The sequence below is a fragment of the Ziziphus jujuba genome, chromosome 11 (genome assembly GCF_031755915.1).
Source record: "Ziziphus jujuba cultivar Dongzao chromosome 11, ASM3175591v1".
Lineage (NCBI taxonomy): Eukaryota > Viridiplantae > Streptophyta > Magnoliopsida > Rosales > Rhamnaceae > Ziziphus > Ziziphus jujuba.
This window is the reverse complement of record NC_083389.1, coordinates 12,645,122-12,659,017: the sequence shown is the minus strand read 5'-3', so window position 1 is coordinate 12,659,017 and position 13,896 is coordinate 12,645,122. Positions and strand designations below refer to the sequence as shown.

At 28.7% G+C, this 13,896-nt stretch overlaps 2 protein-coding genes across 2 annotated transcripts; one reads left to right on the top strand and one right to left on the bottom strand.

The window, feature by feature from the left end:
• Positions 1–5,319: 5,319 nt before the first annotated feature.
• On the top strand, positions 5,320–5,859 carry LOC107409440 (uncharacterized). Its single transcript, XM_016016874.3, has one exon. It carries the CDS (start codon positions 5,320–5,322, stop codon positions 5,857–5,859), a length of 540 nt encoding a protein of 179 aa, XP_015872360.1.
• Positions 5,860–6,612: 753 nt separating this feature from the next.
• Positions 6,613–9,945, bottom strand: LOC125419400 (uncharacterized protein At4g28440). Its single transcript, XM_048465206.2, has 2 exons — positions 9,581–9,945; positions 6,613–7,117 (listed from the first exon to the last, which is right to left on the bottom strand). The coding sequence occupies exons 1-2, from the start codon at positions 9,840–9,842 to the stop codon at positions 6,927–6,929; spliced, it is 453 nt and encodes a 150-aa protein (XP_048321163.2). The 5' UTR covers positions 9,843–9,945; the 3' UTR covers positions 6,613–6,926.
• Positions 9,946–13,896: the final 3,951 nt, after the last annotated feature.

Sequence of the window (13,896 nt, the reverse complement as noted above, 5' to 3'; positions counted from 1 at the left end):
CTAGCAAAATCAGTTACTCTTCATACGCTTATTTTTATATTTCCTATTTTTTGGTCAAATTTTTTTATTTTCTATTTGCTATAATTTTATAAATAAAATGGCCTTATCTCACTAGCTAAATACCATATGTGGCAAAGCAAACTCAACAATGAAAGCTCACTTCTTTGTAATCTGAAATAAAATAATTTGTTCTTTTTTTTTCTTTTTTAAAAAAATAATACCTGAAAGCTCATGAACTACATGCAAAATATAAACAACTAACACCTGTAATAACCTGTCAAAATCCTCTTGAATTTATTCCTACCAAATAAAGCAAAATTTAGTCGAAATAATAAACGGCCTAAGTAGTACTTTAATATTAGAGTGAAAATAATAAATAACAATAACAATAATTGTAATTCCATGAAATTAGGCTCAGATTCAGAGTTTGTTCTATGTCAATTAAGAGTAAGAAGAAAAAAAAAAAAAAAAAACATTGGAGAGACATATAATATATTAATTAATAATGAAAGAGTGTTATTGTTGTTGTAGCCTAAAATTAAAACGTTGTAGGCTGTTTTGTGTTTTGATATCGCTTCCTTTTTTTCTTTTTTTTCTTTTTTTCCTGCTTTTTTCTTTTATATTTTCTCTTCTGGGAGTTCTTACTTGGCTTATTAGGTGGGTACATTTTTATTTTTTTTCTAGTGTTCCATTTTTCGGTTTTTTCTTTTTTTTATTTTCCCTTGAATGGAAACCTTCCTCATTTTATTCCAAAGGAACTTTTCACAGTCGAATTTATTTTGGTTCATATTCCATCTTGAAAAATGACTGTTGAAGTTAAAAGGTTATGATGCCAATTATAAAACCATTGCACATATGTGTGTTGTGTATAAGTGCTCCAAATTAGCCTTGCTTTAATTCTTTTAGGGGTCCTTTTGCACCAATATCTTTAAGCTTTAAACCTTTTTTTTTTTTTTTCGGTTTCGTCACTTTAGTCTCTATTTTTTCTTTTTCTGGGAGGGGGCGGCATATGGTGCCAAAATTATAATAATAATTGTAATTCATGAAATAAAGTGTAAAAATAAGAAAAGTTCAAGAGGCTCCGTTGTTAAAAAAAAATAAAAAAAAAATTGTTCTTTTTTGTCTGTTTATTTTTATTTAAGAATTAATCATGGCTCTATAAAATTGTATAAAATATTGATGATCCCATATATTGCATTCTCACAACCTTTTTTTTTTTTTTTTGAGTTTCTTTTTCTCTTGTGGTGTATATTTCACTGATCTTTAGAGAGAGAGAGAGAGAGAGAGAGAGAGTCAAGAAGACAATAGGTAGAAGAGAAAAACAAAAAAGTGCGAAACAATCTTTAAAATAAAAAATAAAAAATCGGAGAATTTTAATCCCAACAAAATCGAAATGTAATCATATCTTCCTTTTTTTTTTTTTTCGATATTATGGATGAAGAATTTAATTTGAATCATAATAATTGACAGTGACTTTTAAACCACTAAACTATTCCCACATACTGTACCTTTTGCAGGCTTTGTCTTTTAGTTATAAAACTCCCTCTTTCATATAAAATAAAATAAAATAATAATAATAACAATAATAATTAAAAAAACCATACATCGATCAACCGCACAAGTCACGTTGTCCACAATTACTCAAAGATGGTGAGCGTGTGATTCTCGTTTTTCCACTGTCATTGCCTTCAATTTTACATATATATATATATATATATATATATAAATTCTACGACGCGTACGTTCCATTTTTTTTTTCCCTATTGATGCTCTTAAAGGACGATTATTTTTTTTTTAAAAATGATATTTTTATTATAATATTAATAATAGTTTCGTGTAAAAAATCATCGTCTATTTTATTGTCGGTATAATAAAAAAATATGGATATCTATATAATAAAATGATTCAAAATATGTTTATCAATATTATAAATCTTCATTAAAGGTTGGATGACATTTATGAATTTTTTTCGGTTTTTATGGCTTTTTATTAAGCCAATGGTGTTACTATTTTTTATTTATTCTTCAATTAATTGTATTGATTTTACAAATTTACTTTCTAAATTTATGGTTTTAAATAGATAGATATATTTTTTAAGGTAATTTTTTTTACTTGCTACCCAATTAATAATATTATTTTTAAATATTTATCCTTCATATTTATGGTTATAAAATAAATATAATATGATTTTTAGATCTTTTTATTTAATCTTATCTCCTATATACATGATGCTTATATTAGGATTGGTATTTATCAACAAACAATTATTATTATTTTTTTTTTAAATAAGGAAGAGGGATTTCATCACAAAATCTTGAATTCAAGATTTAATCAGTGGTTATTATCAACAGGATTCTTCCAAAAAGATCTCTATTGCAAAAGTTTAATATGTTAAAAAATAGATTTGATTTATTGTAAATGCAAAAAAAATATTAAAAAAATAATTAATATTCATATCACTCCATTTAGCTTATGTAAAATCGATGGGGTTGATTTATATATTTGGGTGCCATGAATTGGATGACACTGTCATTTTTTTTTTCAATTATTGATCTTTTGATGACATAAAGTCCCAACACATTACCAGAAATGGACCCAAAACGTGCCAATTAAATTCGTGTGAAAAAATGTGAATCATTTCTAGACCAGAATACAAAGACATATATACATCAAAAAATTAGCAACACCTTCTCCTAAATAGTATTAGAACTTAAAAAGTACTACTTAATTGTTAATTTATAATGAACACCACTTATCATCCAAGTTGCCGGAGAATTTGGTGGAAAATCATTTGTATGAAAGTATGTAAGTAATTTGTTTTTCCTTTTTGACACATAATAAAGAAAAGCGATTTAGGATAAATACACAAAAGCTATAAAAAGTTTAAAACTAACGCATAGTATAATAGACATAACAAGTCCATGAAGGATAGCTTAGTGCTAACGTCCATGTTTCTCTGAATGTGGGTTTAGGATTCAAGCAACCCAATAAAATTTAGAGTTACATATGAGTAAAAAGGGAATTTTATTCCGTTTGTTGAAGATTATAGTAGTAATTTTAATAATAAAATTTAAATGCTAGAATAAAAATTTGAGAAGCTACTATTATCATTTCAGTTTTTGCAGTGGGATGACAATTGAAGAGTTTAAATTTTATAGGTTTATCAAATACTTCATTTTATGAAAAATTCTTTCATAATTCAATATAGGATGTCAACATATATCTTTAATGGTGAATATGAATTATTTTATATATAGTATAGAAATTGACATTATCTAAATCTAGGTGATAAAAGAGTATTTCTAATGCTTCTGTTTATTATTAAATTTTTTTGCCTCTCAAAAAAACTAGGCAATCATTTAAAAAAAAAAAAAAAAAAATCTCTCCAATAGATACGATGTCAAGATAACTAAATACTTCTTAAGGATCTGCTTGGAAATTTTTTTAAAAGCAAAATTTCCCTAAAAAGTTAATTATTTCAAAAAATAAATAAATAAATAAATAAATAATTAATTAATAATCATAAATAACTTTTATGCATATTACCATTAAAAAATAATTTAAAATTAATTGTATATTGATATCATAGATATTTAGATAATGCCAATTTTTATTTCATAAACCAACTATCTGCATTCAACAATGCAATACTCTAGTCAACTATAAATTGTTTCTCACCATGTGTATAGAAGCAATTTATTACTATTAATTAATTAAATTATTTGTTTATTTTACTTTTTGAATAAATTAACTTTTTAAGAAAAATTTTGTATTTTTGAAAATTTCAAAATTTCTAGTAGATGGTTTAAAAGTAAAGGGTCACCTATACGGTATTTTTTTTTTCCCATATTAATTTGACAGATTATTTAGATAAATTCATTAAAGAGATTTTTTTTAAATAATTCACTTATTTTTTGATATGATTAAAAAAAAAACCAATAAACATTGGATTTGGAGATGTTCTAACAGGTATCCCAAATGCAATCTTAACTTAATGTCAATTTCTATGCTATATAGTCATTGAATTTCAATTTAAGTGTGTCAAATTTTGACATATCAATAAAACTAGATTTAATAATCAAAATTGTAAACATTTTTATTAATCATTAATTAGTGTTATTTATTTTTATGGTTGAGAATTAAAAATAAAATGTCACTATCCAAAATTATATTGCTAATTGTCACTTTTAAAGGTAAAAAAAAAAAAAAAGGTAAATATTAAAAAAAAAATACTTGTTACGTACGCACATTAAGTTTTACAAAATTTTTCTCGTTTAATAAAAAACATATATATGTATATATATATTTATCTTTTACAATAATTTTTTTCCCTCCCTTGTTTATCAAATATACAACTTTTTAATAATAAAAATGAATAATTTAGTAATTGAATCAATATCATTTAACAACATATATCTATATATAAAAGTATACAAAAATTATTTGATATAATTTATAAATATTGAAAAAGTTGTCTTACTCTTAATAGTGGATTGGCTGTGCATATTTTGCCTTTATACCATTATTACTTTTCTTGTCATCCTTTTCGCCTCCTTTTCTCATTTAATTTTTAATATTATTAAACATAACTATTAGGGAAATATATTACATACATGGAGAGAGAGAGAGAGAAAATATTTTCAAGTAAGTCTACATTTATAAAAGCAAAGTCAATCTTTGATGAATATTGAATTCCATTAATAAATCGAATATTATCTTTTAAATGAAAATTCATCAATTATTAAAACTAAACCTTATTTGAGCCATACTATATAAAATATATATAATTTTGATTATATATTATATTTTATTTTCTTCATAGTATCAACTTGAAATTCTATGTTGAAGCCTTATTTTATTAATTTTATTTTTAATTCTAAATTATAACATAAAATTACATTAATTAATAAATATTTTCTATTTAATAATGGTGACATGGCATAAATATAACCATTAAATATAATATATATATAATTTTGTGGAGATGTCACAATTTGGCTAATACAAACTATATGAAATAGAGAAAATCCTCATGCGCCATATAAGGAGCAATCAATATGCAGTATTGTATTGGACATGCTCTAATTCCATCAGATTGACTTTGCCGTACATAGAGATGTGAAAGTATATGTGATTTGGAGAAAATATTAAAAAACTTTGCATTCTTGAATTTTCTTTATTCCGAATTAGACATTTATATGTAGCCTTAACAATTCCATATATAGACACACACACACACACACACACACACACACAAGAAAATCTTGTGTTCTTCACAATACAACAGGCGAAACTACCTTAGTCTCTCACACAGGTAACATGGTCTCCTTTAGTGTAGTCACCCTTACCCTCTTGATCACCTTCCTTCTGCAGCCTTTCCTTCTCATAAAATCCGATGAAGATCTCATCAGAAAGCTATGCAGCAAAACAGAAGAACCAGTCATTTGTAGAGACTGTCTCAACTCTGATCCCAATAGCAAGCCTGCTGATTCCCATGCACTTGCACTCATAGCCATTAACTGTGCACAAACGGATACTTCCAAGATGTTCCATGATGTCTTCAAACTTTACAATGAGACTCCAGACAAAACCCAGTTGAAGGAATTCCTCAACGAATGTTCGTGGAGAACGACAGATGCAGCCGGAAACTTTGATGCTGTTCTTCGTTATGCTGCAGCTTTGGATCATGATTCAGCCAAGACTGTTGTCAATGAAAACATTCTTCCACAGGTGAATTACTGCATAAAACAGTTTGATGATCAAGCTCCGACATTGCCGGTGCCAGAGGAAGTCTTAGCTGGAACTATAGCGGTGAACCAAGACTGCAAGATTGTGCTGGGGATTCTGAACAGTATTTGATGATTGTAGACACGTTAGAAATGTTTATGAATGTTTTAGCCATAGATATCTGATTCTGTAGTTGATGCAGAGAGGTCCTTATTGTGTGATACATGCTAACATATGTTTGTCTATGAAATAAAATTTCTGAAAGTGAAATAAATTTGGAATAAATTAACGCTTTCAGTTTTGAAAAATGAATATCAATTTCTATCATTTTAACGGAGGCATTAAACATGCATCCTTTAACGACTCCAAACAAACAAATAAATTGATGGCCAAACAGAAAAAGAAAAAGATAGATAAACTGCCTGACAAAATCAGTGTCGAACAATTTTAGCATACTATGCTATTCCTTGTACGGTGATCCAGACAATAGCTAAATTTCATTTACTTCAATGTTTCATAATGCTTTATTTTTTACAATCTTATCTAATTGATGAACTGCAAAGTAAAATACAGGTTTTATCCCAAATTTGCAAGGAGATTATTAGTTAGTGGCATCTAATTTTTGCTTGTGTTTCAGATAATGCCTCTAATCTAATAAAGCAAACGTGAGGTTTTCAGCAAAGATTGATACAAGTTAACACTTCGGCTGCTCTACCTAGGAGTCTTTTCTCATCCCAACATCCATCGTACAGATGTTAACCTATATCCTAATAATGTCAAAATTCGTCCGCGTTTCGTTGGTTTTCAGCAATTATTCTTATATGATAAAAGATTACATTTACATGCATGAAATAAAAGGATGTCAAAATGCAAAATTTATACGAATTAAAACCAAAAAAGACCTTTCACCATTAAAACTTGTTTACATTTTTCCACCGTAAGGAAGGAGCCAAGCTGTTCATGTCAAATTACTAATAAAAACCCTACTTCAAGATGGTGATCATATATATATGGAATGATCACTTGTTCTCAGTTTAGGCATCTATGCACCCCAAACAGCATATTGCACCAGTAAGATAAATATATAACCAAAGCAGCAGCATCATATAACCAAGAAATTTGAGCATAACCAACCATTACATCTTTTTTAAAGTTGAAGCTACTCCCCAAATATATTTGGTGCCATGGTAATAGCCTTATCATTCATCCACGACGTTCACCAGTTCATATTCAACTAGAGAGAGATTGTTATCCTCCTTCACTTCAAAATTGGCAGGCTCGGTGACCTCAACACGTCCCCATTTGTCAACAGCCAGCCTCATAGATCCCTTAAACATGTCAATTTTTGCATTTCGGAGAATTACAGTGGTACCAGGTTTCATCAAGCCAACTGCAGAGACAACATTGGAGGAAAGGGAAAACATTATTCAGTTATACTAAGCAACTAATGCAAAGCTCTCAATAACACTCAACTATTGCAAGAAATTGGAACCATGAAAACACAAACATTATCATGGTGCAATTTTGGAATTGCTACTATGGTGCAATTTCACCAAAGATGACTAAATACTTAATTATGCAGCATTAACATCTCATAGAAGTTAAAATACAACTAAAGAAAAAGGGATCATTTTTGCTATGAAACTTAAAATAGTAGGGTGAAACAATTAAATCCTATAAAAACATAAGCATGGTCAACAATAGATTATATGATGGGCTCATAAGAATGATTAATGAAATGTTATTTCAATACTGAATCTAGATAAAGCTGGCATATGGTACATATTATCAATATCCATCTTCAACATGAATTGTATGACAGATTATAGCTCTGAATATTTATGAGGACATCAAAACTAGGACCTCCCATATGTCATCAACTTTTCTTCAACAAAACACTTTCTCATGTTTCTCCCTGATCTTTTGAGATTAAGAAAAATTTTCTTAAAAACCAGTCAAAATGTGAAGGTTACACCCAAAAAAAAAAAAAAAAAAAAGTACAATTAGTCACTAGAGTGAATAGCAGGGCCAGAGGATAAAATTATAAATAGTAAACTGAAATCCTATGAATCTTTGAAATAGCAAGAGAAGACTAGCCTTAGGCAAAAGTGATTTAAATAGTTTGTAACAAAAAATTAATGTCCAGACATTAACATAGCTGTCGGGTTATCACTATGATAGTAGCATTATTTTGGCAAGGAGAAACATTTAGTGAAATTCAGAAAGAAAATGAACTTGAGCAGACAGTTTGTACACAAAAACGCACACTATTAATTCTTGAATAAGAGTGTCAAATGGCATATATTCACCAAATGAAGCCCTGGTTGAGATGCTAAGAAATAACCTAAAGATAAAACACTTTATAACATGAAGTAATACTGATTCCCTAAGAAAAACATATTAAGAGCAAAATATGAATTTATGCGGCAACACGATTTCAAAAATCTGGATGAGCACACAGCTATACACCAATAAATCGATGATAGTAACTAGCCCTAGCAGAGGCAACACAAAAAATTCAATCATAATAGTTTAGTCTTTTCACTCATTCAAAAGACATACAAATATCTGAAGTAGAAGACAACAGGCTCCCTGTAAGACAAAAACGAGGTTCAAAGAGAAAAACACAATCCATTCAATCAGCTCAAATCAAGAATTGACACAGTAGTAATTTAAAACATCCATAAAACAGAAAAATAAACATTTTAAAAGAAAAAAAAAGGAAGCCAACAATTTTTAGATGTAAAACAACTGTAATGCCAACTTAAAAGTTACTAGATTGCTTCTTAATCACAAATTGAAAATGAAAAGTAAATGCAGAAAGATGCAAACTCTTAAGTAATAGCATGATATGATTGAGGCAAAACAAACAAAAATATCACCTCAGTTTTCATTATGAATTTGAAAATATTCCAAAGGTTTCATCCTCATTTAACCATGATTATGGGACTGAGACAGACAGAACGAACAAAAGTTTCTTAAATTTTCCACTTAAAGCCATAATCAACCATAAATCATCTGCAAAGCATCTTTTGACAATGGGGTTAAACTAGAAAAGAAGATGGGATGAACAGAATGGAAATGGAAAAATTAGTGCGGCTCAAGTCATTGGTGTATCTACTACTAAAGTACTAGCAAAACAAGAATAAAAACAACTATGACAGTTGATCAGAGAAGATCTACTAAATGCGTAACAAAACCTAAGTACACAAATCTTTAACTACATTTCTTCTTTTAAGGCGTCAAATATAAAGCAGGGTTCAATTCAAACCAACAGCATAATCCCCCATCAACTTTTTTTTTATGTTATTTGAGAGAGAGAGAGAGAGAGAGAGAGAACAGTTTCTATTCAGCTCTAAAAGACCTCCAATCTTGCCAAAGACTTGCAATTGTCCACCAAGCATTTCCCAAAAACCAATATGAGTTACTACTACTTTATTTAGCATTCTACAAATCCCTAAATTGTACTCCCAAAATCCCATATTTAATATTAACTGTGAATATCCAAAGGTACAAAAATTCTACATTGGAAAGAGCTGCAACTAATCTGATCCTCAACCACTCAAGACACGGTAACTCAAAACCGATTATCATTTTCCTTCCATCATATACCTTTCATTTTCTCGTCAATCAATCAAGGAATATAAATGAATCAACCTCCAAAAATAACATAAAGAAGAAAAAAAAGTAAAATTAATTAAACAAAAAGAAAATTCCAAATAAAACACTTTAATACTTTCATTTTCCCTTTCTCAGCTTTCTGGGCAACCAAACAATAATTAAACAAAAGCAAAAAAAAAAAAAATCCAAAAAAGAAACAGAGAATACGAGACAAAAGAGCGCATAACAATACCTTGATCGTTGCGGGCAGTGAAGATGATGGTTCCTGTCTCGTCCCCAACGAGGCACTCGGCGATTCGAGTCTGACGGAGGTGCTGAGACACCGAGCGACCTTTCTGCAAGACAGTATTGGAGCTGAGGACTTTGACGATGAGAGTGTGGCCACTGGTACCGGGCTTGAGTTGGTCAACCTTCGTGAAGACCGGCTTTCTCAGCTCCGGTTTCACATTGCTCTGCTGCGACTGTGCCGCTGGCGTTGTCGTCGTCGTCGCCATGCGGTGGTTCAAAATAGTACAATTTCGAAAACCCTAACCCTAAAAATTACAAGCTCACAGCAACGACCAAAATTTACAAGTCGTTCTCACATGCCAAGCTAGCGTGATGCCGAGGATGCTATTTATTTACCTTTGTTAGCCGGTCAACTTTCTCTTCGTTTCCTTTTGCTTTTTTTATTTTTTTTTTAATAATTTATTTGGATGAAAAGTTTTTAATATATAATATATAGACTTAAATAAATTATATAGTTTGTTTGACAAAAAGATAAATTATATACCTAAATAAACATTCCGTTTGTTAGAAATTGTGTCTTCATTTTTATTTGTACTATATATATATATATATTACTAGCTTGTATCAAAAGAAATGTTTTTTAATTTAAAAAAAAAAAGATAATTATTTTCGTCCAGTCTTTTCAAAAAAAAGAAAAAAAAGGAAGAAAAAAAACTATGGTCAGAATAAAGTTACATTCAACTTTAATCAAAAATAAAAGTTTTTAATAAAATTAAAAAAGTTAGAGTATTTTTTGAAAAAGTATATTTGGTAAATACAAAAATTAGATTGAAAATAAAAAGCTCATAAAAAATATATAAAATAAATAAATAAATTATGTTTCCTAAATTTTAATTAAAAAATTATTAATTTTGTTATGAAAAGAGTTTTTAAAAATTAATATTCACATGCAAGGGGGACAAAAAAAGGTTTCACATTCAAAAAGATAATAATAATAATAATAATTTGCAATTTAAAAAAAAAAAAAAAAAAGGAAGACAAAGAGATATGTTTCAACCGGCTGGCATGGGTTGCCGGTAGTGGCTTTTCCGTACTTAATGAGATGTCTCCAATTGTCAAGTTGGTACTGGTAGAATTTTCCACCAAAAAAGTAGAATTTTTTCTTTTTCTTTCTTTTTTTCTTTTTTTCTTTTTCCCCCTTTTTTTTTTTTTTTTTTTTTGTGCTGCTGAAAAAAGTAGAATTTTTTTAGGTCAATGTCTCTCGGCGTCTTTTCAATTTCCATCCCTGTTTTTTTTGGTGTTTTAAATTCTGACCCTTCGAATATTAAAACAATTATTACTATTTTATTTCCTCACTTTCTTTCCTCGTTTTGCCTTTCTTGCAGGTTTTCCAAAATCAATTAATGAATTTTAAAAAAAAATTGTAAATAAATAATAGCCAATTCTTTACTAAAATCGTATCATTTGAAACTTAAAAATAGAAAATAACCATATAAAACTTAGAATCAAATATTTTTTAGAATTCAGTATGTGTACACATATATAATATATTTTGAGTTATTTGTTATTTTTATTTTGGAACGAAATTTTTAGTTGATTGTCATTATTACATTTTTCCTATTAAATTGCGTTTATGTAAAACAGCCAACTTCCATAATTGGATCCTAAAATGTACTAAAACATTTAATTCCTTGGCACCAGAAATTATTTTATATAATTCTGTGGGGCCTAGGCAACAAGTTTTTTAAAATTTTTTTTTATGCCTAAAGTATACATACATATATATATATAAAAAAAAAGAATTTCTAATCCCTTCTTTTGAAAGCAACTGAAGTTCTAATAAAGTACATGGGCTTGTTTTGTTTTTAATTTTATTTGTTATTTTACTTAACCAAGAAGTAGTTGGTTATTTTTTATTTTTATTTTTTGGCTAATTGTTGGTTGGTTGGTTGCTTGCTTTTATTCTTGATATCTATCTATGCATGATGAAGCAAAAATATCGCTTTTCTATTTATGTCCAGGTTAATTGTCTAAGGAATATGCTGTATAAACTCAATTGAAGGGGCTAGGGTCAGAAAAATAGTGATGATAAAGAGAGATTCTCAAAGAAAAAAGAAAAAAAGAAAAAAGGGGGGCTTCGATTGCTTGGTTTTAAAGCTAGGTAGCTTACATATGTTTTTTGATACTCTTGCAGTCCCAATCACTGACGTCTTTGGCTACTCCTATCATTTTCAATATTTATTTTAGATTTGCTTTCATATATATATATATATATTTATTTTTTTTTCATGTAAATCCTTGATCCAAAGTTTCCTTATTGATGCTTTCAATGAAAGGGTATGCTTATCGAAACAAGGGCAAAAACATACTTTGATTTGAGAAAAGCCAAGGATCAAAACATGCAGACTATGTATCAATACAACATATATCTTACCTAGATATTGATAAATTGAAAGTGTATCTACCTATGTATCTACCTATCTTGAGCAAGCAAATATGTAGCAAAGTTGTTTATTCATTTTCTCACCAACCTTCCATAACTCTTCAGCCCAAAATCTTATGAGATTTTCTAGATTTGGCAAAATCTTATACGACACGATAATACGATACGAACTTATATAATAATTTACAGATTTAGGTTGACGATATCGTGTCGAATCTGTATTAGTATCATTCAAAAAGACCCAATAAATTAACGAGTTTTAATAGATAAAACACGATAAACACATTAGATCCATTAAAAATAAATATTTTGATAATTACATAAGTTTTATAATATTAAAATTATTTAATTTATTGTTAAACATATATTAATTTGTTCTTTTTTAGTTTAATTTTAAAAAAATCTAAAAATAAACAAAAAAATTATTATTTTATTATTTTAAAAATAAATGAAATTTAAATTTTCAAATTTGTATTTATCATTAATGGATTAATAGAGTAAGTGATGGATTACATGATAATTTATCAAATGGATTTGAGTTTATTTATTTTCATACAAAAGTTTAATAAATCTTGTTTAAGTTAACTTAATACTACACAAATACGACACAACACAATTTAACACAACATGTTGCCAAGTCTAAAATTTTCCCTTTTCACATAGAAGCAGGGAAACAAATATTCTTTCAAATTTGTTTTTCTTTACTTTGCATATATATATATATATATATATATATATATATATATATTTTATATATATATATATATTTTTTTTTTTTTCTTCGCTTAGAGTTCTATAAAGCTACCATATAACATGCCCTATTTGTAGGTAAAAACATGATATCCAAAGTTCACCTGCAAATGCCATCATAAATAAATATGTTGGTAATATTCTCAACCTTAATTTTCTTGGTGATCCTCCATTCTTTTTATTAATTTCTTTCGGAAATGTGTAATATATATCTAAGCCAACCAACTAAGGTGCCTTTTTGGAAGTTGTTTTATATTGTAGCCACCCACTGTGCATTTCAAGCGGCTACCTTTTGTATTTGGAAAATGTTAATTATTATAGCATGAGACAAAGCCCCTTGATGACAGGATTTGTCAGAAAAGTCATTAGCTGATGGCAGGAAAAACCAGGCATAGCCATGTGAATTTTCCTCACCAAAAGACATATCACATCCAGAATACTATGCTGATTTTTAAGCCTTTTGAATGGCTTGAGACTCGTTTGGTTTTAGTATCAAATTTTACCTTCCAATTCTTGCGAAGAGCTTCTCCTCCTCAAGCTCACCTAACCATATCCTGCAAAAGAACACCAAAGCCAATCACCATCTGGGACTGTGTTGAGTGCGGAAGAGATATATATGGTAGAGCTGCTACACAGTGATGGTTTCAGCTTTTGGATTGGGAGGCTTTGGGAAAAATGTTTCGCTTCCTCAAAGATGCAGAAAAGAGCTGGGAGTCGTTCTGCAACAACCGAACTCCATTGTTATGCAGCATCTATGAGAGCTATATAAGAAATACATATTTGATTGGTGAAAATGGAATATCTGAGGTATGATTTAGCCTACTTTTAGAGATGAGATCTCAACATTCTTCTAAGTACATACATATGGTAAAAAAAAAAAGCACACAAATTTGCTGCAAATGTTATTTTTGGTGGAATTCATGAAATATTGGCTGCAATATTGTGTTCAATTTTCTATATCTAACTGCTTGCCCTAACACTATCACATTAAGTATCCAAATTTGTCATCATTTCTTCATTGTCTCTGCTTCTCAGTCTCAGTAAAATCAAGAAGCCTTAGATTGAAAACTGAAAATGGGGTTAGTACTTTTAATCAGGATGATTGAAAATTCGTTAATGTTAGGTGT

Coding starts and splice junctions, on each gene's coding strand:
- LOC107409440 (XM_016016874.3), top strand. CDS start 5,320: ATGGTCTCCTTTAGTGTAGTCACCCTTACCCTCTTGATCACCTTCCTT.
- LOC125419400 (XM_048465206.2), bottom strand. CDS start 9,842: ATGGCGACGACGACGACAACGCCAGCGGCACAGTCGCAGCAGAGCAAT. Junction 7,118..9,580: donor CACTGCCCGCAACGATCAAG/GTATTGTTATGC, acceptor TTGTCTCTGCAG/TTGGCTTGATGAAACCTGGT.